At 39.4% G+C, this 24158-nt stretch overlaps 1 protein-coding gene across 2 annotated transcripts in view; it reads right to left on the reverse strand.

Annotated features, from left to right (window-relative positions):
• Nucleotides 1–237: 237 nt before the first annotated feature.
• The window catches only part of tbl1xr1a (TBL1X/Y related 1a), a 111449-nt gene continuing 87528 nt past the window's right edge, over nucleotides 238–24158 (reverse strand). For both annotated transcript variants that reach the window (XM_088077391.1, XM_042513136.2), the window contains 14 exons: nucleotides 17803–17904; nucleotides 15790–15935; nucleotides 15432–15657; nucleotides 14808–14940; nucleotides 13683–13824; nucleotides 12999–13062; nucleotides 12528–12625; nucleotides 11549–11609; nucleotides 11342–11463; nucleotides 10905–10979; nucleotides 9772–9899; nucleotides 8994–9159; nucleotides 7998–8099; nucleotides 238–3614 (listed from right to left, as the gene is read on the reverse strand). In XM_088077391.1, coding sequence (XP_087933517.1) covers nucleotides 3588–3614; nucleotides 7998–8099; nucleotides 8994–9159; nucleotides 9772–9899; nucleotides 10905–10979; nucleotides 11342–11463; nucleotides 11549–11609; nucleotides 12528–12625; nucleotides 12999–13062; nucleotides 13683–13824; nucleotides 14808–14940; nucleotides 15432–15657; nucleotides 15790–15935; nucleotides 17803–17860 — 1548 coding nt within the window. In that variant the 5' untranslated portion in view covers nucleotides 17861–17904 and the 3' untranslated portion in view covers nucleotides 238–3587. The remainder of the gene's footprint in view (nucleotides 3615–7997; nucleotides 8100–8993; nucleotides 9160–9771; nucleotides 9900–10904; nucleotides 10980–11341; nucleotides 11464–11548; nucleotides 11610–12527; nucleotides 12626–12998; nucleotides 13063–13682; nucleotides 13825–14807; nucleotides 14941–15431; nucleotides 15658–15789; nucleotides 15936–17802; nucleotides 17905–24158) is intronic.

Consider the following 24158-nt stretch of genomic DNA (forward strand, 5'->3'; position numbering starts at 1 on the left):
GATCGCTTTGTCGTGGCCGGCTGAAAGGAAGCACACTGTAAGACTCTGCCAAACTGTTCTTTTTTCTGTGTTCAAAATGTCCTGTTGCACATTAAAAATCATGACACAAATATAACTCCATATTCAGTCAATGAGATTATTTCTGATCCCAAAGCAACTTTATCCACAAAACATCTGCATGATTCCCAATTATAGAAATAAAAAATGGGAACCAGAAAGATTCCCTGAAGTCTTGGCTTGATTGAAAAATTACAACTTTATTCAATTTAAAGAGTAACTTGTTTTGAATTGTCTTTTGTGTAAGTGTCTTTTTCTGGGACAAATCTTCCCAAAAACATTCAAGCAAAAAGAAAAAGCAAAACATTTCTTTATTAAAACATATTTTGACAAATTTAGTGGTGATTTGCTCCGAGGACAAAGTGTTCCCCAGCAAGGTGCCTTCAGAATGACGGCTCAGCTCGCCGAGCCTTACATTACACGGTCAACCTTTAAAGTAACAAAACAAAGATCTTTAAAATTTATAGAACATGTAAATTAACACTGCCAATAAATCATCAATTCACATTTTTTTTCAAATCTACAAAGAAATTACAAAAATGTAACTTTAAATTTGTCTTTAAAAGAGTATAAAATGTTTAGTCAGTAGGGAACCTCAGAGGGAAATGTGAGTTTTGGTGGTGAAGAACCAAAAGTGAAGGTGAAGGGGCAGATGAATCAACACACACTGAATGTACAGTTTGACATTTTGCTGTTTTTAATTCACCAACACCGTCATGTTGCGGGTAAAAGATTTGACATTTGACCTTTTTGTGTCTGATTTGTTTCTGTCCTCAGCGGGGTTCTTCCCCACATCATGACGAGTAGCAGGCGATAAAAACAGACACAAATGAAAATGTCCAGATATTGCTTTAATGTTGGGTCCGCTTCTGAGCCTGATTCTGAATAGCAACCTGGTGGCAGCGATCAGACAATAAGACAGGGGAGAAAATTCTTCATACTCTGCGTAATCGCAGGTAGAACATGTAGTTTGGAGCAGTTTGTGATGTTTGTCTGAGAGGAAAACAAACAGAAGGTAATGTTTCTTTATCTTCATGTGTGAAAAGGCAGCCCCAAAGTCACACTGAGCCCACTTCTCCACGCCACAGAAATGTTATTAAAACAGTAAAAAAATACATCCGAGTTAAATTTCAATTATATACTTTTTGGAAGCAGAGCGGTAACATAACCTTAAGTAATTTTTGCCTTAAACCTTCAACAGGGCAGAGCCAAGGAAATACCCATTCTTTTGCCAGTTCATTAAATACACACGGCACTGTCTCAAATACAGTGCGGTGTGTATTTAATGAACGGTTTCTTTCCTTTCTCTATCAAATTTGGTGCAGACTAACTTGAAATAATGTTCTTGCACAGCTTAGGAGGAGTCGGAGTAGCATCTCGTTGGTCATTCTCATTGCCTTAGAAAGCCAGATGTTCGTGGGTGTTAGCCCGTTTTTGTACATTGAGCTTTAGCAGTGCACAGTTGAAACACACTGTAACGTGTGCTTATTCTTGTGAAACTGTCACGGTTAGGTTCAGACCACAGGTTTAGATAAGTTTTGGGTTGAAATATTTTTGTTTTATGTAAAGTGACAAAGTGTCAGTCTTTGAAGTAGTGAAGATGAAGTTTTGGGGATTTAGGGGAAATAAGTTGCAATGATATTTTACCGTGCATTTATGCTGAGGGAAGCAGCAGATTGCAAAAAATAAACCAGTGGTCTCACTCATGCTGCAGGTGGTTCAATACAGTCAGAGGGTGTCCCGAGTATCAGAATGCTCTGTACAGTACTCTCAAAGATAATTAAAAACAATAAGCCACATTTAGTAGGCACAAAAATTACAGTTGTGTGACACAAAACTGATGATATTTCCAAAAATCTGAATGACACAGTCTGACTTTGCTAATGCTGTTTTCATCATGGTATTTTTTAGACTATTTAATAATTGTGATCAGCCAAGAGAGCAAAACCGTTCAGGGTCTGAGATATTGTATATTTTTGACAGATTATATAAAATGACACATACTAACTATTTGGTTTCAGCTGCTAGCAAACAACTACAAATATATAGCAAACCAAGAACACAAACCACCATCACTCTTTTAACTAAGGTGAAAAATAATTTATATTTCTGCCTGGTGATAAGGATTCACTGCAAAATGTAATGGGTTCTTCCTTGGCGTTACTGTTAGTGATTGGATTGATGTGTCGATGCTTAAAAGGGCACAAAATAACGCGCAAATGCAGCAACCGCACTGAGCTCCGGACTGAGTTTGTTTCTTTGGCTCTGCCCTCTGAGGTTTTAGTCACTGAGATTAATTCTGCCTCCAGAGCATCAACCTCTGAGAATCTGCAAAAACATGTGAACAACACTTCTGCTTTTTCACCACCACCCCTCAGGCCATTGTGTGTTTTTCTGATTGGCGAGTTAGAAATGTTTAACGTGTTACAGATGAGTAAATCTCTGGAATCCTACTGGCTGAGGACAGTATGTGATGAGACATGAGACCTGATTAACTGTTGCATTACTGAAACTCAGAGCAGCTTTGAACATTCGGACAAGTGGAGGTTAGCTTCTTGCCAATTAAACCTTTAACTTTTGTCCAGGTGACTAAGAGAGGAGGACTGTGGGTAAATCCATCTAGATCAAATAGTGCGCACAGGAGCTGTTTTTAAAGTGTGTGAACACGTGTGTGTGTGTGTGTGTGTGTGTGTGTGTGTGTGTGTGTGTGTGTGTGTGTGTGTGTGTGTGTGAGTGTCAGTCACATGTGGCCAGGGGGGATCCAGAGTTTTTCCTCTGGAGAAGACAACACGTGAACTACTGCATGTTGAGGTTAACCATATGAGCCGCTCACAGCTGCAGAAACACGGATAAAAAGCCTTTCCATTTGCCACATTGGTTTGATGAGGACACTGTTTTTGACAACTATTTGGTGTCCGATTGTGTTTGAATGCATGTACTTCTCCAATCAATAAAACTCAGACCTGTGCAACCCCTGTTCCCTCCCCTGAAGATAAAAAATATAAAAACATTGAAACAAGAGATCTGAAATTTAAAAAAACTAAGTGCCATCCTATTTTATGGTGGAGAAGTTGATATGTCTGCACAATGAGATCCAACTAGTAACAAAGATCAACACTTTTTTCATTGTTTTTCATTTTCATGACGATGAGCATGGTTTAAAGATCAAAAAAGCAAAATAGCTTCCAAATTTTGGTACATATACGGATCTGCAACTTTTTTTTTTCTATCAGTTTTTTTTCTTTTTTTCACTGCGTCCCTTCTACATCTCTGGAAGAGTCTGCACAGATAGAGAGGGGCGCTTCCATCCGCCCGTTTATCCATCCGTCTGTCTGTCCGTCCATCTGTTCATCCCTGTGTCTGGACCTGCTGTGTCGGGGTGCTTGCTTCCTGTTCCTGTTTCCTGCTTCCTGTCTGTCGGTGGGCGGGGCCATAGTCGTAAGCGTGAGCAGTACGCAGGGCAGGCAGGGACAGTCATTTGGCTATGTACACATTCATGGTCGGTCCATGGCTTCCAACAAACAGCAGCACTATTTCCGAAGGTCTAGTACACACACCTGGGACAGGAGAGGACAGGAGACACGGATCAGTCTGCCGAAAAAACTTTCACAATACACACTAGAGCACTGCAGAATTAGTGACGTACGGCAAGAAGAGTCCAATATGGTATACCAAAAAGGTGTGTAGTATGTGAAAAGATAAAAAAGCTGTGGTATAATATGCCAAAAAAACAATATGTAATATGTTAAGAACATGCTTGTCTAGTATGCTAAAAAAGTTTCGTGTGTCAAAAACAACTTCAAAGTATACCAAAAAAGTCATATTATATCATAAAAAAATTGTCAGAGTATACAATGGAAAAAAAAAATGCCAAAAAATGCTATATTATAGTATGTCAAAAAGCGCCAACAAAGGACGCCATAGTTTATCGTGCCAAACAAAAATATAAAAGCAAGATAATATACTATGTTTTTTAAAAAGTCATAGAATAGTATTCCAAAAAAAAATTTATAATACTTTAAGGACAGAGTATTTTATGTTTCAAGAAAAAAAAACAAAGCAGAAGAAAAAAAGTTATGTTCAAAGAAAGTCATAGTATACTATGTCAACAAAAGGCATAAACTATATTAATATTATATATTATATAAAATCAAACTATATTATACGACTGTGACAACTATATGTCAAAAAAAAGCTGTCATGCTATGCTATATTGGTATGAAAAACAAATGCCATAGTGTAGTATGTTAAAAAAACTGACAAAAATATGACACTTTGGGAAAAGACAGTGTAGTATGTAAATTTAAAAAAAAACAAAAACTAGTATACTATCTTGAAAAAAAAACTATCAACAAGATGTCATACTATGTCCTCCAAAATGGCATTAAAATGCATAAAAACGTCATACTATACAATGTGTAAATGATGTTTTCAATGTTTTTTCGACATTTTATACTATGACATTTCTCGACATGCTATTTTGTGTGGTTTTCAGCTGTTTTCTGGACATGTTCGTATTTTCACATTTTTTGCCATACTTTTCGTAGTGTTTCCCATTATTAACAAAGATGAGCAGCTACAGTCTCAACGGAAATGGACTGTTAATTAAGACTCAAGTCAATTTTATTTATAAAGCTAACTAGCTTTAAAGAAAGAGTCCATGAATATTAAAATCATCGGTTAAAATGAATGAACCTGATTATTGGCATGTTAAAGCCACTTTCACATACAGTATTTCTGGCTGGTGGCAAGTTGCAGTGCTCTTCAGAAGTTAAAGTATTCTCATTAGGAGTAATGAGAACCTATTTAGGTTACTGTGCTTTGAGATAATCTCATTGGTATTACTGTAATCGAAGCAAAACTCACGTTTTAAAAGTAAAACTGCAAAATTAAGACATAAAAATGCAAATACCCTTTAAGATCAACTCCATGCAATGCATTACACTCTGGTCTTTTTCAAGGCTCTCGCTCCTCTGAACACACTCAAAATCACAGTCAGCTGTGGTGTGTTCCAGCACTCGATGGGATGTTACACTGCACAATACTGCATTGTAAAGGGCTGTACTGTTCAGGGTGTGCACTAAGCATGGCAGTGCAAACATAATTTACAGTTTGGGTAAATGATATGACATCCCTCTGTCCTTAGACCCTCACACTGCCTTCAGAAAAACTTCCCCAAAAAAACCCTGTCATGGGGGGGAAAAATATGGAAGACCTCAGGAAGAGTGGCTGAGGAGGGATCCCTCTTCCAGGACGGACAGACATACAGTAGATGTCGTAAATAACAATTAACTTACAATAATGACAAAAAGAAAGAGAAAGAGAGAAGAGCTATATTAAAAACATTGTTGGGTGATTTAAAACGCAGTAGAGGCAGAGGAGAGCAGCAGAACATCAGGGGCATTAAAAGTGTTCTTCTGCTGGGCCTAAAACTGCCTTTCACTTACAAAAATCTGCAAATATCTTCTCTTATCTATCGTTCTGATCAGCTGTGAACATATCAATAAATTAATTATCCATGAGACTGGATATCTGTGACCGGATACCATTGACAGTGGGCTTTCATTAAAACTGTTTAAAGAGATTTACTAAGAACTTGGATTGTTTACAAGCTGCAAAGGCTTCTATACATCTGGTGAATCATCATCAGCACCATCAATCAAGGATTCTCTACGCAAGTACAAATCTAAATCAGACCTGAATCAATCCGAAGGCACTCAATGTTCCTTCTTGAGTGAGTGTATTTTCTGTAACAAGATAGAGATAAAATTCAAGGGCAAGACTGAGCGTCTTACAAACTTCCAGAGTAGGAAACACAGAGGCACTCCAACAGTTGCTGGTCAATGTTTTCCCTGATGAGGAGAATCCAGAGATACCACGTGACCCTCGTCAATCTTATTTACTGCTGCAGCCACGAGAACCTTGATGCCGCCCTGAAGGACTCTTCGCTACTCAAAGTGATTCATCAACACATGGACTACCAACAGAAGGTTCGTGAGGGCAAGAAGCTCCAGAAGTACCCTAAATTCCCGAAGGCTTTTAGGCAGCTTGGCACATTGGGGCTTGTGACAGATGAGGTCCAATATGTATGGTCATGCTCAGATGAGGTCAGTTGATGCTGTGCGGGCCAAAATGCTGTAAAAAACAGTGGGTGCTGATGAAGTTCTAGATTCAAACTCCAAAGTAGACCTCAAACGCCTGCCTCCCCCCTCACAGACAGCGAGCCAATTTCAGAGTCGCCTGTTGCAAGAGAGCAGACCAAGAAATATTCGAGAATGCCAGGGTATGGACTGGGAAAAGAAGATGGATGAGGGGTGTTAGAGCCTGTCTGGACAACTGGACCCATCTTCCCTCCTTCTTTCTTTGAGGTGCTGGCCAAGAAAGCGAAGCTCTTGAAAGGGAGGGAGATTATGCCGACAATAAGCATGATGATGAGGAGGAAGAGATGGAGATCCAAGAGACAGACTTTGATGATCTCGTTAGTAATGATGATGTTGATGATGAGTAGTAGTATAGTTTTTTGCTTTTTTTTGGTTGTTTTTTGCTGTAATAGTTCACTGACATGGTTTGCATAATAGGCCAATCTCTCCTGACTGCAGGACTCTAACATAAAGGTCTGCTGTGTGCTATTAACCATTTTACTCTGGAAAACTTTTTGGTAGGCCCACTTCCTCCATAGCTGCCACCAACCCCAACCCTAACCCTAACCCTAGTGGGGAAGCATTAACGGAATTTTAAAAATAACCAAAGGAAATCTACATCTTATCCTGTGTTTCATAATCCAGCCCTAGTTTCTACTACAGTTTCAAATAAATGTGGCAATTTCACAACAGTAGGCCTTACAGATTATTAATAAATTAAGAAAATAAAGATGTGCTTTACAGGTTTTCTGCTTGTTTTTTGCCTTTTTGCCCCGAAATAGAGTCAAGATATGTTGCAATCTTAAAAATGGTAATTTTATTGAATTTTGTGGGTCAGAACTGTTTTGGAAAATGTGTTCATTTGTCTTTGTATGTTGTTAACTTTGTTATGCCATTTTCATTTTTTTTCTTTTTCAGGTTCCGGATAGGTGTGATAAAGGGTTAAAAATAAACTCCATGGGACCTCCCAGAATCTTAAAGTAGACACTTCAAGGATTAAGAAAAAACAGGTGGCGAAAAAAATTCACCCCATGCGTGTGGATTTTTCCAACTAGACTGACAAGCCCTGCATCTCCCGGTTTGCCAGAACTTCCTTGAGGCCACCCGAAAGTCCTCCTCCATGGCCCCCCCAACTCCTCCCACACCTGTGCAAGAAGTTCTTCCGGAGGTGGGAGGTGAAGACCTCGCAGACAGGTGCCTCCGCCAGACGTTCCCCGTTCACCCTCACTACATGTTAGGTTTTACCAGATCTGTCCAGGAGCCTCCCCTGCCACCCGATCCAACTCACCACCAGGTGGTGATCAGCTGACAGCTCCGCTCCCTCTTCACCAGTGTCCAAGACATACGGCCGCAGATCGGAAGATACAACCATAAAGTCGATCATCAATCTTTGGCCTAGGGAGCTCTGGTACCAAGTACACTTATGAGCATCCCTGTGCTCGAACATGGTGTTTAAAATGGACAAACCATGACTGGCACAAAGGTGCCTGATCTGAACACCGCTCGGATTCAGATCAGACAGGCCGTTCCTCCGAATCACGCCCCTCCAGTACACTATAGCGTTTACTGACAGTTTTTTTGATATGGTATATATACTAGTTTTTGACATACCATACTCTGATGGGGGTTTATTTCATATATGCTATGGCTATGTTTGAGTTTTTGACATACAACATTTTTTTGTCAGTTTTTTTTACAACCTATCATAAGTCTTCTTTTTTTTGACACACTATACTGGCATTTTTTTGTCCTTATTTTAACATGTTATACTATGCTTAAAAGTGAAAAAAAAACACTTACAGATCCGTCTGATGCGCTGGCTCCCACTTTGTCCCCTGCTGCATTCCAGCAAACCTCAAAGATTCCCCCCGTCCCTCTGTAACTGTGGACTAAAGCGCCCGTCTGCAAAAGAACAGACAACAGACAGAAGCAGAGAGGTGAGGGACAGACAAAAGGTTGGTCATTTTTTCTCTTTTTTGCCTCAATTTAAACAGTAAGTTAACCCAATGATGTAAATAAAACTGAACAAGATACTCTATAAAACTGTTGTTACTCATTTCTTTGGCCACTCGAGGGCAGCAGTTGACTTGTGTTTCTGTCCAAGTGAATCCAAGCCCAACATTCAAATTGCTAATCTCTTAAGGTGCTGAGCAGATGGCATACAGTCGGTTAGCAGAACTTTTCCTCCTAAGCTGCTGCTGGAACAAGGTAGAAGCCATTATGGCTTTAAAGCTATTGATGTCAGCGTTTAACTACCACTTTTGTCACCTTGGGTTAAAAAAAAACTACAGTCATGGAAAAGACAGGACACCTAATGACCACCCCCTGCCCCACCCCCACCTTAATGTGATGGATGTGGATTGCAATCTACTTATTGCAAGGAATTAGTAGATTTACAAAATTGGGTCTTCTTTAAGCTCGGGGAAAAAAAAGCTAGGGAAGACAATATAATTATCAGAATTAAAAATTTCTAATGATGTTATAACTTACTTATTATAATGTTAAGCACTTTTGCCAGATCTTTTGTTGTTGTTTTTTTCTTCTTTTCTGTTTCTTTTCTTTTTTCTTTTATTTTGTACTAATTTCTCACTAACTTTTACTAACTACTAAAAACTACTGGTTTTAAAGACTGGTTTCATTTTGTTTTTGTTTCTATCAATAACAGATTCCACAGTTCTCACACACACATACACTCACACACACACACACACACACACACACACACACACACACACACACACACACACACACACACACACATACACACACACACACAAACTTCCATTCTCTTACTACCTGTGTATTCCAGATGTGCACACATTTGTCAAAGGAGCCACTGGCTAGATGCCGACCATCAGGGCTGAAAGCCACGCTGTACACTGGCTCCTGGTGTTTAGTCAGCGTGTGGATACAGATGCCTCTCTCCACGTCCCAAAGACGAACTGTGGAGTCAAACGATGCACTGTGGGAGAAAGAGACAGGAACAAGAAGGTTTAGAGACATGCTGCTGGGGAATCACGACTTTGGCAGAAAGAATCAGTACCGTACAAGGAATATTGTAACCCACTTAGAATTTATGCTAACATGGTAAATGGACTGTACTTTTACAGTGCTTTTCTAGTCTTATTGACCACTCAAAACTGAATGTAGGCTTTCACACTGCATTGTCACATTCAACCAATCACACACACATTCACACACTGGTGGCTGAGGCTATCGTACAAGGTGTCACCTGCTACTCAGTAATCATTCACCCATAGGGCATAGGGAGGCATTTTGCCTGGAGGAGCTAGGGATCGAACTGCTGACCTTCTGATTAGAGGATGACCTGCTCTACCTCTGAGCCACAGCTGCCCACTGCCTTTTTTTCATCATAGCAAAAAGGTTTGGAATATCATCTCTTATTAGAGGTGAACTGAGATGACAAAAAAAGAGTAATACTAATTGAACTTATTTAAATTATTACAAAATTCATTAAGGAAAGTTAAAGGGCCAGATTGTACCTATGTCCTTTTTTTGGCTAAACTAGCATCTCTTTGTTGTTGCATGCGCACACACACGCACACACACTCACCTTGCTAGCATGAGGTTAGCACTGGGATTGTTGGTTCCAGGGCCGGTGGGACTCCATTTAATGGTGTAGATTTCTTTACTGTGGGCCTGCAGGTCATGGACACACGAATCCTGCTTCATACTCCAAATCTGAAAAAAAAGAAATACATTTAAACCTTGCTTTTAATGTTTCAATAAATACTGGTGTATTAATAGGCAGCCTACAGCAGTGACAAACCATTTACACAAGTCAATATTAGCACTGTGCAATTCATCAAAATTTCAATTTCGATTATTTTTTCAGCTTCCTTCAAAACAAGTAATCAAAATACAATGATTATTTGCGGCATGATGAGTCTAACAATGTTGCCCTGTTTTGTTTTTTATTTTGTATGGCCATGTTTATAAGTAAACAATATGTGTGTGTGTGTATGTATATGTATGTATGTATGTATGTGTATATATATATATATATGTGTGTGTGTGTGTGTGTGTCCATTTTTTATGTATTTATGTGTGTGTGTGTGTGTATATATATATATATATATATTTTTTTTTGTTTTTACTATATACACATCTTATGTAGATGTTGTACTATCCTTTTGTAATAGATTTTAAGTGTGTGACATTAAATGTACAGTCAGGTGTTTTATCATGTTTTATACCCTTCCATATCTGAAGCATGCCTGGTCAAACTGACAATTTCAGCAGAGACAGAGGAAGAACTATGGACATCAGACTCCTGGCTTGTTCAAACATTATTCAAATGTATTTGCTGTTACTGATGCAGTAACTTATGTACTGTAAAATTATATCAGTTGGGTTAGTTGGGTTAGGTTTGTGAATGTGAACAAACTACAGTAATAAGCAAGATGTGTTACCCAACATGAGTAATCATGTTAAAATAATTGTTAGATAATCCTGATTTCAATATCCATAAAAAAAACGTCATTATTATTTTATTATTTATAATAATTTTTGCCATAATCGAGCAGCCCTAGTCAATATACAGTTTGCCCGCAGTCTGTCATCACTTTCTCAGAATCCCCAGTCATCACGAACACATCATTACTTTAATTAAGGTTTAGAGGCAAAGTTATCAGTGATAATAACACAAGATGTCCAATATTTCTTCAGATTTAGGTCTCAGCTCACCTTCAGCGTCATGTCATCTGAGCAGGAGGCTAGCAGGTTCCCTGTGGGATCCCACTTGATTGCATTTACTTCATTCTGAAAGGAGAGAAGAAAGGGATGAAAGGGTGGAAGCTCACGAACACAGAGACCCAGCTGAAGATTTACAGTATATACAGTATGGTGTGTGTTTGTGCCATTCGGAGGAAACCATTTAAAATGAAGGTGTTACGAAATTCAAAACCTTGATTTATGTTACAAAAGTCCAACCAAATGCTTACAAGCCACTTCTGCCCAAATATTAATGAACAGTGACAGTAACACTTTCCCTGTCTCCTTTGAGTGCTTTGGAAAGATACACGTCAGTAATGAGGATATGGATGTATTATCATATGCTGGTGGGCGGGCGCACGCATGCGCACACACTCACACACACACCCACGCTCTCTCAAAGCACTTACTGTGTGTCCCTGGAATGTTTTGATGGGTCTGTCCTGTCCCAGTTTACAGACGTGAATGCACATGTCTGTACTACAGGAGGCAAACGTGTTGTTGCTCTGCCAGTCCACATCTAGTGCTGGAGCTGCAGGAGACAGACAGATGAATGTTAGCAAAATCAAACGGCAGAGCTGGAAAATTCTAAGAGACAAGAAGAGACGCTGTCATACCTGAGTGGAAGGGAAACTGTTGTTTAGCTTCTCCTGTATGGGCATCCCATATGATTGTTGTCTGGCAGGACAGAAACACATACAGTTAGGGCTCTCAAATGACTATACAGAACATTTGTGTGGCTGACTTTTTAAAACCTTATATGAGCAATAGGGCTAGGTGATATGGCCTATAAATAATATCATGATATTTTAGGCTTTCTCATGATACATCATATATATCCTGATATATTAAAATCTCCTTTAAATTACTGTATACTACTAACATACTAAAGAACAAAATAAACAATGGTTACAATAAAGTTTAGTAAAGTACTGTTATAATAAAAGCACAAAATTGCTATTAAAAGTGTGGTAAATAAAGCATTGTTACACTAAAGGGAAAGTATTGTTACACTGAGGGTAAATAAAGTTATGTTATACTAACAGTAAAAGAAAGTAGTTAAACTTAATAAAGTACAGCTATACTAAATTTAAATAAAGTACTGTTTTAATGAATGTAAATTAAGTACTGTTCAATGAAGTCAAAGTACTGTTCTGAGAAAGGGAAATACAGCATTATTGTAATACATATAAGCACGTACTGATATAAAAGAGGTTAATAAAACACTTTTATAATAAAGATGAATGAACTACAGCTACATTAATGTTAAATAAAACACTGTTATAATGAGGGTAAACAAAGCACTGTTATAATTAGGGTAAATAAAGTGCTATTATAATTAAGGTAAATAAGGTGCTGTTATAATAAACAGATCTCCAGTCTATATATTAATTATATTTGCCAGTTGCACTGGCGCTACATGGTCAATAAATGCGACTTAACAGTTTGGTTCTGGAGCCCTGCAGATACCAAAAGAATTGAAGTGCCAATGCGAGCCTCAGGCCAGTGTCTTTAAATGATGTGACAGTTCATACATAGAGCATAATCATTCTACATGTGACCTTGAGCTGATTCAGATAGCAGATGCAGGTTTACCTTATCTACTCCTGCGCTGAGGATAAAGTTGCCTTTTTTATTCCACTTCAGGGCAAAGATGGGACCTTTGTGTTGGCCAAGTGTACTGGCCAGGTTCCCTATGGAGCAAAACACACAGAAAAGAAAGAAAACTGTAAGCATCAAATTTGTCAATGACAGCAAGCAATTTAAGGGTTGAAATAACACAAAATGGGTCAACACCTGAATAGTAATATGCAAAGCTGCCTCTAGGTGGCAGCATTGTTCAAGGATTGTTCAATTAAGCCATGTGGTAAACAGACTGTAGTAGAATAAGCAAAAACACATTACCCACGCTCAGTCATTATGTTTCCACATTCTCTAATATTACTAATATTACAACAATTGCATATCGATACAATTTTATTTTATGTTACTCCTGATATTGAATTCTGCCCTATATCTATGACAAAATAATGCATGCTCATGTTTAATGGATTAAAGTCATCTCACCATCCTTCGTCCATATTCTGGCAAAACCGTCATAGGAGCCTGTTGCTAAAAGCGTGCCCTCGCTCTGTCAGAGAGAGAGAGAGAAGTGTGAGAGTGGCTTCGAGAGAGTGAGAGTGTGTGTGTTGGACAGATGAGCCAGGCCAGGCCAGTTTAGACACGCTCACAAACCAGCGGTGTCTTTTGCAGTTTCAGAATTATCCTGACAGAGTGCAGACTCAATGAACATTTTAGTGATTCAGCTGGGTTCAGGAGAGAGCTCTGTGTTTTCCATCAGCATGGACGCTTTCCAGGAAATGTTTTGCCTCTGCCCTTGGCTCTGGTTTACAATCCACTGGCTGAACTAAAGGAAAATTCCACTCTGATGATCTTCCACCATTGGACTTCATCAACAGTTATGTTCACAGCGCTCTGGAAGTTCCTCAGTGATGAGCCATTTGTTGCAATTTGCCTTTCTCTTGTAAGCAGGACTGTACATGCAGGATATTACAGATAAAGCATGTTTGGGTTTTTTTGCTTTATATCCATGTCTGGATGCATATTATCAAAAATAATTAGCAGCAATCAAAGTATTTTTATGTAAACTGGAAACCATCACTAAAAAAAAAAAAGAAGAAGAAATAAATGACAATATGGTTGCCGTGAAGCATGACAACATGTTACATATGTACATGTTAGAATGCTTACATTCCAGTCTAGCGAGGTGACGTCTTTGTTGCTGGGGACGTCCTGCCCTCCCTCTCGTATGCAGTGTCTCAGGACCAGCTGTGTGGAGCTGCTCGTACTGTTTTCACTCAGGTTCCAGATACGAGCTGTCGAATCACCAGACCTGACACAGATGGACACATTGCAACATTAACCACATTTTCCTAGAAAGCTGGTTCCTTTTGGCTCCACATTGTTTCTCGGCAAATGCTTATGACTTTTTTCTTTTTTAGGCAAAAACATCTCAAATTGTAGCAGTGAGGTAGTCTTTGAGGTATTTATATGAACTGAACATTTGTGTAACTTACAACCCCCCCCCCCACACACACACACACACACACACACAAAAAGCCCCAACATTATTGCTATTTTAAACATGTGATATGCCGAGTATTGCGATAGTATATATATATATATATATATATATATATATATATATTGTTATTTATTACCTTTTTTTAAATAAAAATTATGTTCCTGAAGCAAATCTATGTCAACATCTTCTTTATCTGATAAGATTAAGTCTGTTCTTCTCACTCTATTAATTCTTATTTTACCAAACTGTATTAGTGGCCTGAAAAAACAATTTAAAACATTTTATTATTCTAGTGTCTACCAAAGTTTTAATTTGTATATGTAATATTGATAATTGAAATAATACATAATAAGTGTGATACTTGTCGTCTGTGGCACTATATTGCCACACAAAAATATAGTGATACAACACTGTTTTGATTTTTCCCCCACCTTTAACTGTGGCCTTTGATTATGGCAAATAATCTAATGTTTTATGCAATGAACTGTTTGACTTCCTTCCTTTGAAAATTCAAATGTGTGCAAAACATTTAAGCCACTCCTTTCATCAGTTGATGATCTTTGGTTATCAGCTGGAGTTTATAAAAAAAAAAAAAATTAGGGACTCCTCAGTGGTTTAGGAGTTAAGACTCAGTTTGAGTCCGACTTTGTTGCATTTCTCTACCTCATTTTCTAACATGTCTCTGCGAAAGCTGACTAATAAAGGCATACACTGCCACAATATCAAGGCACACATGTTGGAACAAGCATGTAACATCAGTGTCAGAAGGTTTGAAAGGCAAGTTGACTAACCCCGATGCCAGCAGGTCGCTGACTGGGTTCCAGGCACAGATGAAGACTTCGGACTCGTGGCCCCTCAGGACCATGGCCTTGTTCTGGGGGATCTCCACATCTCCGTCCACCTCCATCAGGTCTGCGTGGTTGTCTAAGCAAAGAATTTGACGGATGACGCACAGCAATATAGGAGGTCAAGTTTAAAATAACAGAAATGTTTCAAAAACACATAGTCATCAGGCTTTCTGGAAGGTTCTTTACCACTGTCAAAGAGTGTGAGTGACCTACTATCACAGTGTTCTCTACTAGACAAAATATACATATAAAGTACGGCTGTCACATAATTCTTTAAATCATGATTAATCGCAGAATTTCAATAATTAATCCTGATTAATCGCATTTTTTAATCACATTTTCAATTCAATTATTTTGCATTTTAAAACAGTTTTGAAGTCCATATTTACAAGGTGAAGCAATTCTCAACAGATTGGCTTGACAAGGAATCCAAGGTAAAAAAAAAAAAACTGCATCTTAACTTAACACTTCCAATTTTTTGAACTAATTTGTCAAACATTTATTCTTCTCTTCAAAGCATGCCGTTAACCATCGTCTCATGTCCTTTTCTATTTCTATATCACTCACTAGCTAAGGCATGGGCTCCGTTCTCCTCTCCATTGGCAGTATTCTCTCCGTTCTTGGCGTTGCCGGCGATGCTGCCTCCGGTGGCCGATGTCGGCGCTGAAGCGGCGGCCTGCTGCTGGGCCATTTTGTCCCGGTAGGCCTGCTGCCTCGTCTGAACCACGTCTGGCATCACGGCGTCAATCAGGGACAGAGACTCAATGGGCCGCCCGTCAAATAATGTGCCGTCCTACAAAGTGGGACAAATAACCAGTTAGAGAGGAGACAGGAGGACAGGAAAGGAGAGGAGACGAGAGGAGAGGAGAGCAGAAGAGAGCAGAAGAGAGGGGAGAAGAGGGAAGGAGAGGAGAGGAGATCCCACCTCATTGATGCTGACTTCGGCCTCGACGTACTGCAGGCCCTTCTGGATGATGCTGATGAGGGCAGCAGGGGGAACCAGAGCACCATTGATGTTGGACTGGCTGATGTGACTCTCTATACCAAACGTAAACGCTGAGTGGGAGAACCCTGGAGAGGATTAGAGAGGGAGAGGAGAAAATATTTTAACACTGGCGGGCAAAAACAGACTGTATATCACAGGAAATACTATTCACCTCGTTATTTATTGAAGAACTACAGTTTGTTGTTTGGTCCACTGCCACGAGGCTGTCTTGTTCCTGCTACTATTATATTCTTGTCACTTTCTTGAGCATTTTCTCACACTTGGCTACATGTTTGTTTGGGGGGTGAGAGATGAGATATTTTGTATTGCAACATCTGTCTTCAATAAACAAAAAGGATCTATATGTTGAACTTAAAAGACCATTTTGACGAAAATTTCAGCAGCTGAGCAGAGACCCCTCTGTCTGGCTGGGCCTCTATTCTCTCACAGACTCCTCATTGCTTTTTGCTCCACTTTCATGCTCCAATAAAAGATGGAAACACAATACATCTGTGAGAGGATTTCTCAATTTACATGCGCCATCTGTGCCTTACAAAATATATGATGTAATAAATATGATATGAGGCATAAGAAGTTTCATCCACACACACACCTAACAGTTGAGCAGTGCCAGCTGAACTGAGCCTCCTGGCAGCTCGTCCTCGAGTGATGTGGGGGTTTTGGTTTACATGGCTCACCACCTCAGTTAGATAAAGGTTACTGTCACACCTACAGAGCAGGGAGCCTCCGAGCCTATTGGCCACTGAAGCATATTTGGAGACTCATTTTAATCATCAAAGGTTTTTTGTCTTTGTGAAAAGCACAGTCTCTTATCCAAATGATCTCACGTCCATCCCCCCGTGTGCACCCAATGTCACTACTTAGGCAGCTCCAAGTATGTGTGTAGAGCTGCTACATAACTTCAGTCTTTTTACCATCTTTGACATATTAAGTAGAGGGAACCCCCTCACTCTATCTCACTGTGTGGTTTATTCTGAAAAGGACAGTACACACACTGCACACAGACAGTGGCTGCACTCACATTGCCTGTTCAAGGTGGGAATATCACGCTGTATTGTCGCCTCACCATTCTGTATATAACGTCTGATACCGGAGAGAAAGGACAGAGTGGTCTCACCTTTGAGCCAAAAACGGAGATAACAGCCCCAAAACAAGGTCTGTGTAAAATGGAGGCGTGAAGGTGCACAATTTACATACATAGAACCAATCGTTCTCAAGGAAATTTAAAAAAAAATATATTCCTAAAGGCACTATTCAGTTCTTGCGTCCACGACAACGAGACATATGCAAGGTCACAATGACCTTGACCTTTCAATATCAAATTCTAATCCGCTCGTCATTGATTCCAAGGGAACATTTGTGCCAAATTTGAAGAAATTCTATCACGATGTTAATGAGATGACGTGTTTGCAAGACTGAAATGGATGCAAGGTCACAGTGATCTTGCTCATTGACCACCAAAATCTAATTAGTTACTCCTTGAGTCTCAGTGGATGTTTGTGCTAAATTCAAAGGAATTCCCTCATGGCGTTGTTGACATATCCCATTCATGAGAATGGACAGATGGACAACCTGAAAACCTAATCCCTGCAAGAACAGAGGCATTGATAAAAATATCAACAATTCATCCTCACGTTCGTTCTTTTTTCCTTTTCAACACTTCTAATCATTTGTATTGATTGAAAAAAACCAAATTGCTTATCATTACTTTGGTGACCTGTTTGACTAATGTATAGTTTTTTGATAGACCAAACTCACAATGATGAACCAAAAACATATTTAGAAATTTAGAAATACATACATTTAGAAATAATGGAAAACACAATGAAATTGCATGTAACATCAGACTGTTAGACAATCAGACAATGCACTATGCACTATGTAGAAATGAAGTAAGCAATTATAAAAGTTGGTTCATTATGGATATGTTACCTGACTCCTGTAGGTATCTGTAGACCAGGAAGTTGACCTCATCACTGCTAATGCTCATCTTTACTCCTGTTACACCATGAGGTCAGCACGCACACACCTAGCCTGGAAAACACAAAGAAAGATTCATCAGTGAAGGCAAACACTCACCATTAACATTACTGCTCAATGCAACAGTAAAGATAATTTGAGTATGGAACCTAACATGAGGCCTTTAGAAGAAACAGCCAGAATAAAGGTTATTTAAGCACTGAAATGACTGTGAAAATAGAAAACATGGTTGACCCAGAACACACCAAAGTCCAGTCTAGTTTAACTACAAAGGTAGGTTGTTTTTTGCTTGAATGTCAACCACCACACACGTCAAGGCCAATCCAATGTATGCAAGCACATTACTATTACTGTAATGTCAATGCTATATATCTACCATCACCTCACAACCGTCACAACAAAAGATAAAGCTCCTGCCACAATTTTTGCATACTAAGATACAATCACAATGTGTGCAGAATCAAGATAACAAGAACATATTTTAATGACAGGTGGAAATGCAAAGTTGACCTAATCTGTTGTTACTATCCACATACAGATCGGATGATAATACCAGGTGGAAGTAAGATCCTGGCTGACTATTCAGACCCATCTGGCCTCAGGCCCATACATGACATAACCATCTAACATCAGCTTTCTCAACAGGTTCACCCAGCCAGAACATTTCCCACCAATGATGTGACAATACTGAATGTTCCAGTTTCAGCAGGGTTCAGATGAACAGTAAAATGCGTCACTCAACTTTTTACGACTCTTCACAACCTCAACAGCTTAAGGCTGTTTAATCAAAATCGGGTATGTTCTGTTGCTGAAAGGCCAGTGTTGGATGATTTATGATTTATGATGGCACTATGAGAAAGTGCCGGTGCACTTTCTCATAGTGGCGGCCGTCTTTGCTGGAACTACAACATTTTGATGAAATGTGCTCTCGGTTCCCATGTGATAAAAGAGCTTGCTACGTGTATGCTGGTATGCACTTATCAGGAGGTGCAGCAAATCAGTCAATTTACAGATTGAACATTTTTCAGCTCTGCTTCTATAGTGTTAAATACAGTTGTCTTTTAGGTCTAGTGGGTAGGATTTAGTAACATCTAGCGTAGGTTACAAATTTCAACCACCTGAAACTTTTCCTGTGTGAGGGAGTTTAGCTTCTTTCCCACTGCACAAAAAACCCACTACCACCAACTAACAACTGGCTATTTTATGTAATGGGGAAGCATTCACTAAATCAGCATTCAAACCTGGCTCAAATGACTCTGCAGTGGTCATGGGTATTTATCAGCTCTAGCTCCGATGGGCAGTGATGGAAATGCAACATTCTTGTGAAAGTGTCACTTTCAGCCCCTTCACTGCTGGCGAGATGCAATGTCTCAACCCAAGCAGCGCTCAAACATTGTCCCAAAGTCGTCTGCACCAAAAAGAAGTAATCACCATAACCTTTTCACTGGCCTCCATGCTGCTTTGTACAGTTTTCATAACCTTTTTCCAGCGTTCCTGTGTCACCGAAAGTGACACAACAGTTTAAAAAAAACCAAAAAAACAGAAAGGCACGCTTGTCTGCTGCAGAGCTGTGCACACGACTCTAGTCTACTGGCAATCGGGAAGAAGTCTAAGGCCTATTTTTAGCAATACCGTGTAAAAACAACTTGGTGGACTCCGTGGAGGAGGACCTAGCAAAATCACAATGATTCTTAATTTATAATTTTAAGATGACTATAAACTAATGACAAACATAGTTAATCTATATTCAATTTCTGCCAATATATTCCTCTAAATCCAACACACTAGACCTTTAAAGTGTGTTGTCTCTCCAAGCTGCTTCTCCTTCACCTGGCATCTTAATCATCTTATAAACTCATTTGGGTTCCAGATACTATCAACTTACAAGGGAGGAGAAATCACCAGGATTTCTCCTAAGGTAGGACATTTTCACTTTGTGTATGTCAGTGGATCACAATATGACTTTGCTCTGCGATTTCATGAATTAAACGGTTTGGAACCACAACTTTAAAAAAAAAAGAGCCAGGGAGCCGATCCCAAATAAGAAGCAGCTCAAAGCCCATTTCCCCTGAGAATTATCAGCCATGTAATGCCTGAAGCTCAGTGTCTGCAGCCCCCACTCCCAGGAGAAGGAGACTTTCTGTGCATTTAATGGCATTTAAATGGATGAAACACTCTCATGGGTACTGTGAGCCTGAGGTTACATTTCACTTCCCAGGATGTTAGATTTTCATTGTCTGGTACTGCAAAACATTTAGCATGACCTGTGACTTTAACATTTGCAGAATGTCAAACCCAGGGTGGGCGGGACGCACTCGGGATCAGACTGTTTTACATATTTTCTGTTTTCTTGACTAACATGAAATAAACTCACATGGGGATGCTATCATCTTATACACTTCCAACAGGTAATTAGAGGAGATGAGTTTAATCTTTAATGATAACCTGAGGGGAAGCTGGTCACTACAACAGCAAACAGCATACAATTACACAACACACATGGCATTGTGTAAAGGAAGACAGGCTCAGTGTGTCTACCCCTGTGACCAGTGACAACATTTGCTCAACCTGCACAGTCGAGCTACAACAACAACAACAGCAGCAGCAGCAGCAGCAGCAGCAGCAGCTGACTCCACAGAGCCAGTTGCATCACCTTCACAGGAGAATAAAGCTGCCATGGTTGAGCTGTTTGGGGATCTGTCCACCCAAGAGACAGGCAACAACTCTGTTCCTCTCATGTTTCTGTGCCTGGACCCTGACAGTCAGATATACAGCAATTAGACAAAAAATGCAAACCACCCCAGACAATGACTTCAGCTCTGAAGTAACTTCACTATTATCAGAAATTCCCTACACATTAATTTCTTTGTGGCAGCCTGACATGATACTAACATCTGCCGCCACAAATAGTTTGACTATTCTTTGGAGCTGGACCAATCATTAGCAGCACTACTGAAGTATGTATATCCTATGTATGTATATGCATTACTTCACACTCATGGAGCACAGAGCATACTCGGGGCATAGACAGAGCAGCAGGTCTCAAACTTCTTTTTCACTCGCAGCATCTGTTCCTCTCATCCATTGATCTGATGTGATCAGCTCTGAATGGATCGACATACTGTGAGTCACAAACTGCTGCTGAGGGAAAAAAAAAGAAGCAATTGAGAGCTCCGCCTGTGCTGTGTTCACGGACCAGCAAAAACCTCTGAACTAAAATAGGTGACACATAACGATTAAAGAAATAAAAAAATGCTTTTGCCCCAACACTGATAATGTTACAAAAGTAGCTCAATGCTAAATGGCAACATTGTGTGATGTTAAAATGAGCTGTTGCAGCCGCTCCATGAGGCACTGGCATTGCACACATACTGTACTCTAATTTCAAGCTATTATTAAATCATAAGCAGCTGTCGGGCTGCTTTCACTTTCAATTTACAACAGTTACATACTGCAAACATTACAGCTCCCTGCTAACCATGCCACACTGCGGTTACTGTGTGTTTATGACAGAAATTTATGGCAGCTTCTGTTGAAAATGCCTCAGCAGGGCAAAAACAAACTGTTTGAAACTTTTTCAGTGAGTTAATTTTAAAAATACTTCATGGGTTCAAATAGATATCTCTTGTTACACCCTTGAAGAAATAAATAGACTGAGCGACCTGAAACATAAATACCTGTGACTGCACTTAATGTTTTCTAAGACGGTGTTGTATCTTTAAATGTGGTCACTTAAAAAATGTGTTAAATTACTGTTTAAGTAGAATGCAGTAAACAAATACACAAACAAAAAAAGTGAATAACTAGGCCTATGTGTTACATTGTGCATGTGTTGTAATGTTTCGCCTCAGTGTAAACTCTACTTCAGCTTTTAACACCACAACTCCATTGCCTTAATGCCACACCTAGCTTTAAGGCAGTGTTCATCATCCTCACATTTGACCAAATGCATGACAAGTAACTCAAAAAATACAAGCTTTTTTGCAGACTTTGCTCTGAGGCAACATTTACACACAAACTCTCAACTAAAACTGACAGAAATTACATTATTGCAGCTGAATTGGCAACTGTTTGAGGCAGAATTCATTGCATCAACACGAAAAGTTGATCTACACTTGACAGTTGTCTGTTAACTGTTACCGTATGTGGGAAAAACCAGCCAAGAAAAGTGTCTTTTTGGACAAAAATCTAAGCACTAAAATACGTTTTTCTTTTGTTGATAGTGACATTAAAAAAGTAGTGACGTCAAAGGCCAACTGCTGCATCACTTAACATTGCCTGTGTAATGGCCAAAAAGTTGAACCTGAACACAGTCAACGACCAACTAGCGCGTATGTTGATCCTGATGCTGGTCCTCACATTTTTAGGTCTATTGTCCAACTTGGTCCAGTCAGTGTGATTTCTATTTTTCATTTTTGCTGTTGAAGGTGAAAATACATGTATCTGGACAATTCTATATATTTTTTTCTTTCTTCATAAACATGGGCATATTTTAGATGATGATCTGTATGGGTTTTTAATTTTTGCTTGTGCAGTTTTCCACACTATGGTACTAAAAGTGAATGTTTGCCACCTAAAAGGGTATTTTGACCGTAGAAGAAGTGTGCAGCAGCCTCACGCGCTGGATGGCACGGGTGCATTTGATGACGGACGCTGTGATGGAGAGCATTATGGCTAAATGTGTGAGAGGAAATAACTCTCCATAGCAACAGGAAACATTTGATGACGGACGCTGTGATGGAGAGCATTATGGCTAAATGTGTGAGAGGAAATAACTCTCCATAGCAACAGGAAACAGCAGTCTGTTTCAAAAAGGTAAACCAGATGACCCACGTGATGGATTCAAGATGCTAGTTAGCCAGTTTGAGCATTAACAACACAACCCGATCTTGTAGGAACAAAGAATATTTAACCTGCACTAGCAAACAATACCATAACCAATTACGAACTGTTTCAGCCAAAGGGCTCAACGGCTGAAAGAAAAAAAATCTTACTTTAATAACAAGTTTGTTTTGATCTCACTCCCTCTTGACTTTAGCCTTTTGTTTGTTTTCCTCACTTTCCTCACGTTTCTTTTTCTTGTACGCTTAGCTGAACTGCCAGTTGGAAGGATTTCTTTCACCAACAGGCTCTGCTGCCTCTGACGGCGATTAGACACGCTGATATTCAACATGCTGAAATTCAACACGCTAAAATTCAAAACACTGAAATTCAGGATGCTAAAATTCAGGACGCTAAAATTCAATAAGTTCAAATTCAATTAAGATTGAAATTATAACGTAACAAACAAAGCAGCAAGCTCTCATTCTTCCTGACAGTCACACAGCCTCTCACTCCCTCACCCTATCTATCGTTTTATTTAGGGATGCCAGTTAACCAGCTCAAAGGAAGAAAAGATCAATACAGGGTAGTAGAATGTGCCTGCAGCTTATTGCGGGCATAAATCGCCCAATAAATGTACAATTGTGTACTGTAATTTAAAGCAACCACATCCACACTAGACTGACATGCAACTTCTAGGCCCATCGATTTACACCATGTCTGCATAGTACAAACAGGACATTAGCAGAGCAGCAGCCTCAGTCCTCCATCTGTGTCTACACAGGATGCATTCAGGCACAGTAATAAGTGTAATAGTGTGAACTGCCAGAGTTGTACATTATTTAATTCTAAGCAAAGTAGATTAAATATCTTGTCTTCTTAAAACAGGCAAACGGTGAAATAGAGGTTAAAAGCACAAAGTAATTATCTCATGACTGATATTTTTCTTGTTTTCAGAAAAATAATCAATAAATCTGGGACATGTTATAACATTGCTTGTGATATATTTTCTCAACTTATTTCTATAGCAATGCATTTTAATTTATGGTCTATACTTGAGGAAGCAGAGTAAGGCTCCACAATGAATCGAATAGAAATCGTCATCACGATTTTGGATTCCCAAAATTAAATGAACATGATCAACTGCGACACTGACATTTTAAAAACATGCTCTGCTCATAGAAAACTCAGCTGCATATCAAAGCATAGCGCTCCCTAAACTAACAGCCTCCATTTTTAAGGAGCTCTCATACCGCTACACAGGCACTCTGCAGCTGCAGCCAGTGAAAACTGAATACTGAAGGCATGAGTGGTATTACCTGATCAGGGTATATAGAAATCCCAAAGTTATGTTGTGAAAAAACGTCATAAATACAGGCACTCATCTGTCTATTAAACTCATTGTATGTAGTGCACAGCATGCACCACCAGCCTCTACTGGTGGAGCATGAAGCTAAGTTGAAAGACACTGTGACACCTAGTGGTGG

The sequence above is a fragment of the Plectropomus leopardus genome, chromosome 5 (assembly GCF_026936395.1).
Source record: "Plectropomus leopardus strain MGB_pleo_1.0 chromosome 5, ASM2693639v1, whole genome shotgun sequence".
Lineage (NCBI taxonomy): Eukaryota > Metazoa > Chordata > Actinopteri > Perciformes > Serranidae > Plectropomus > Plectropomus leopardus.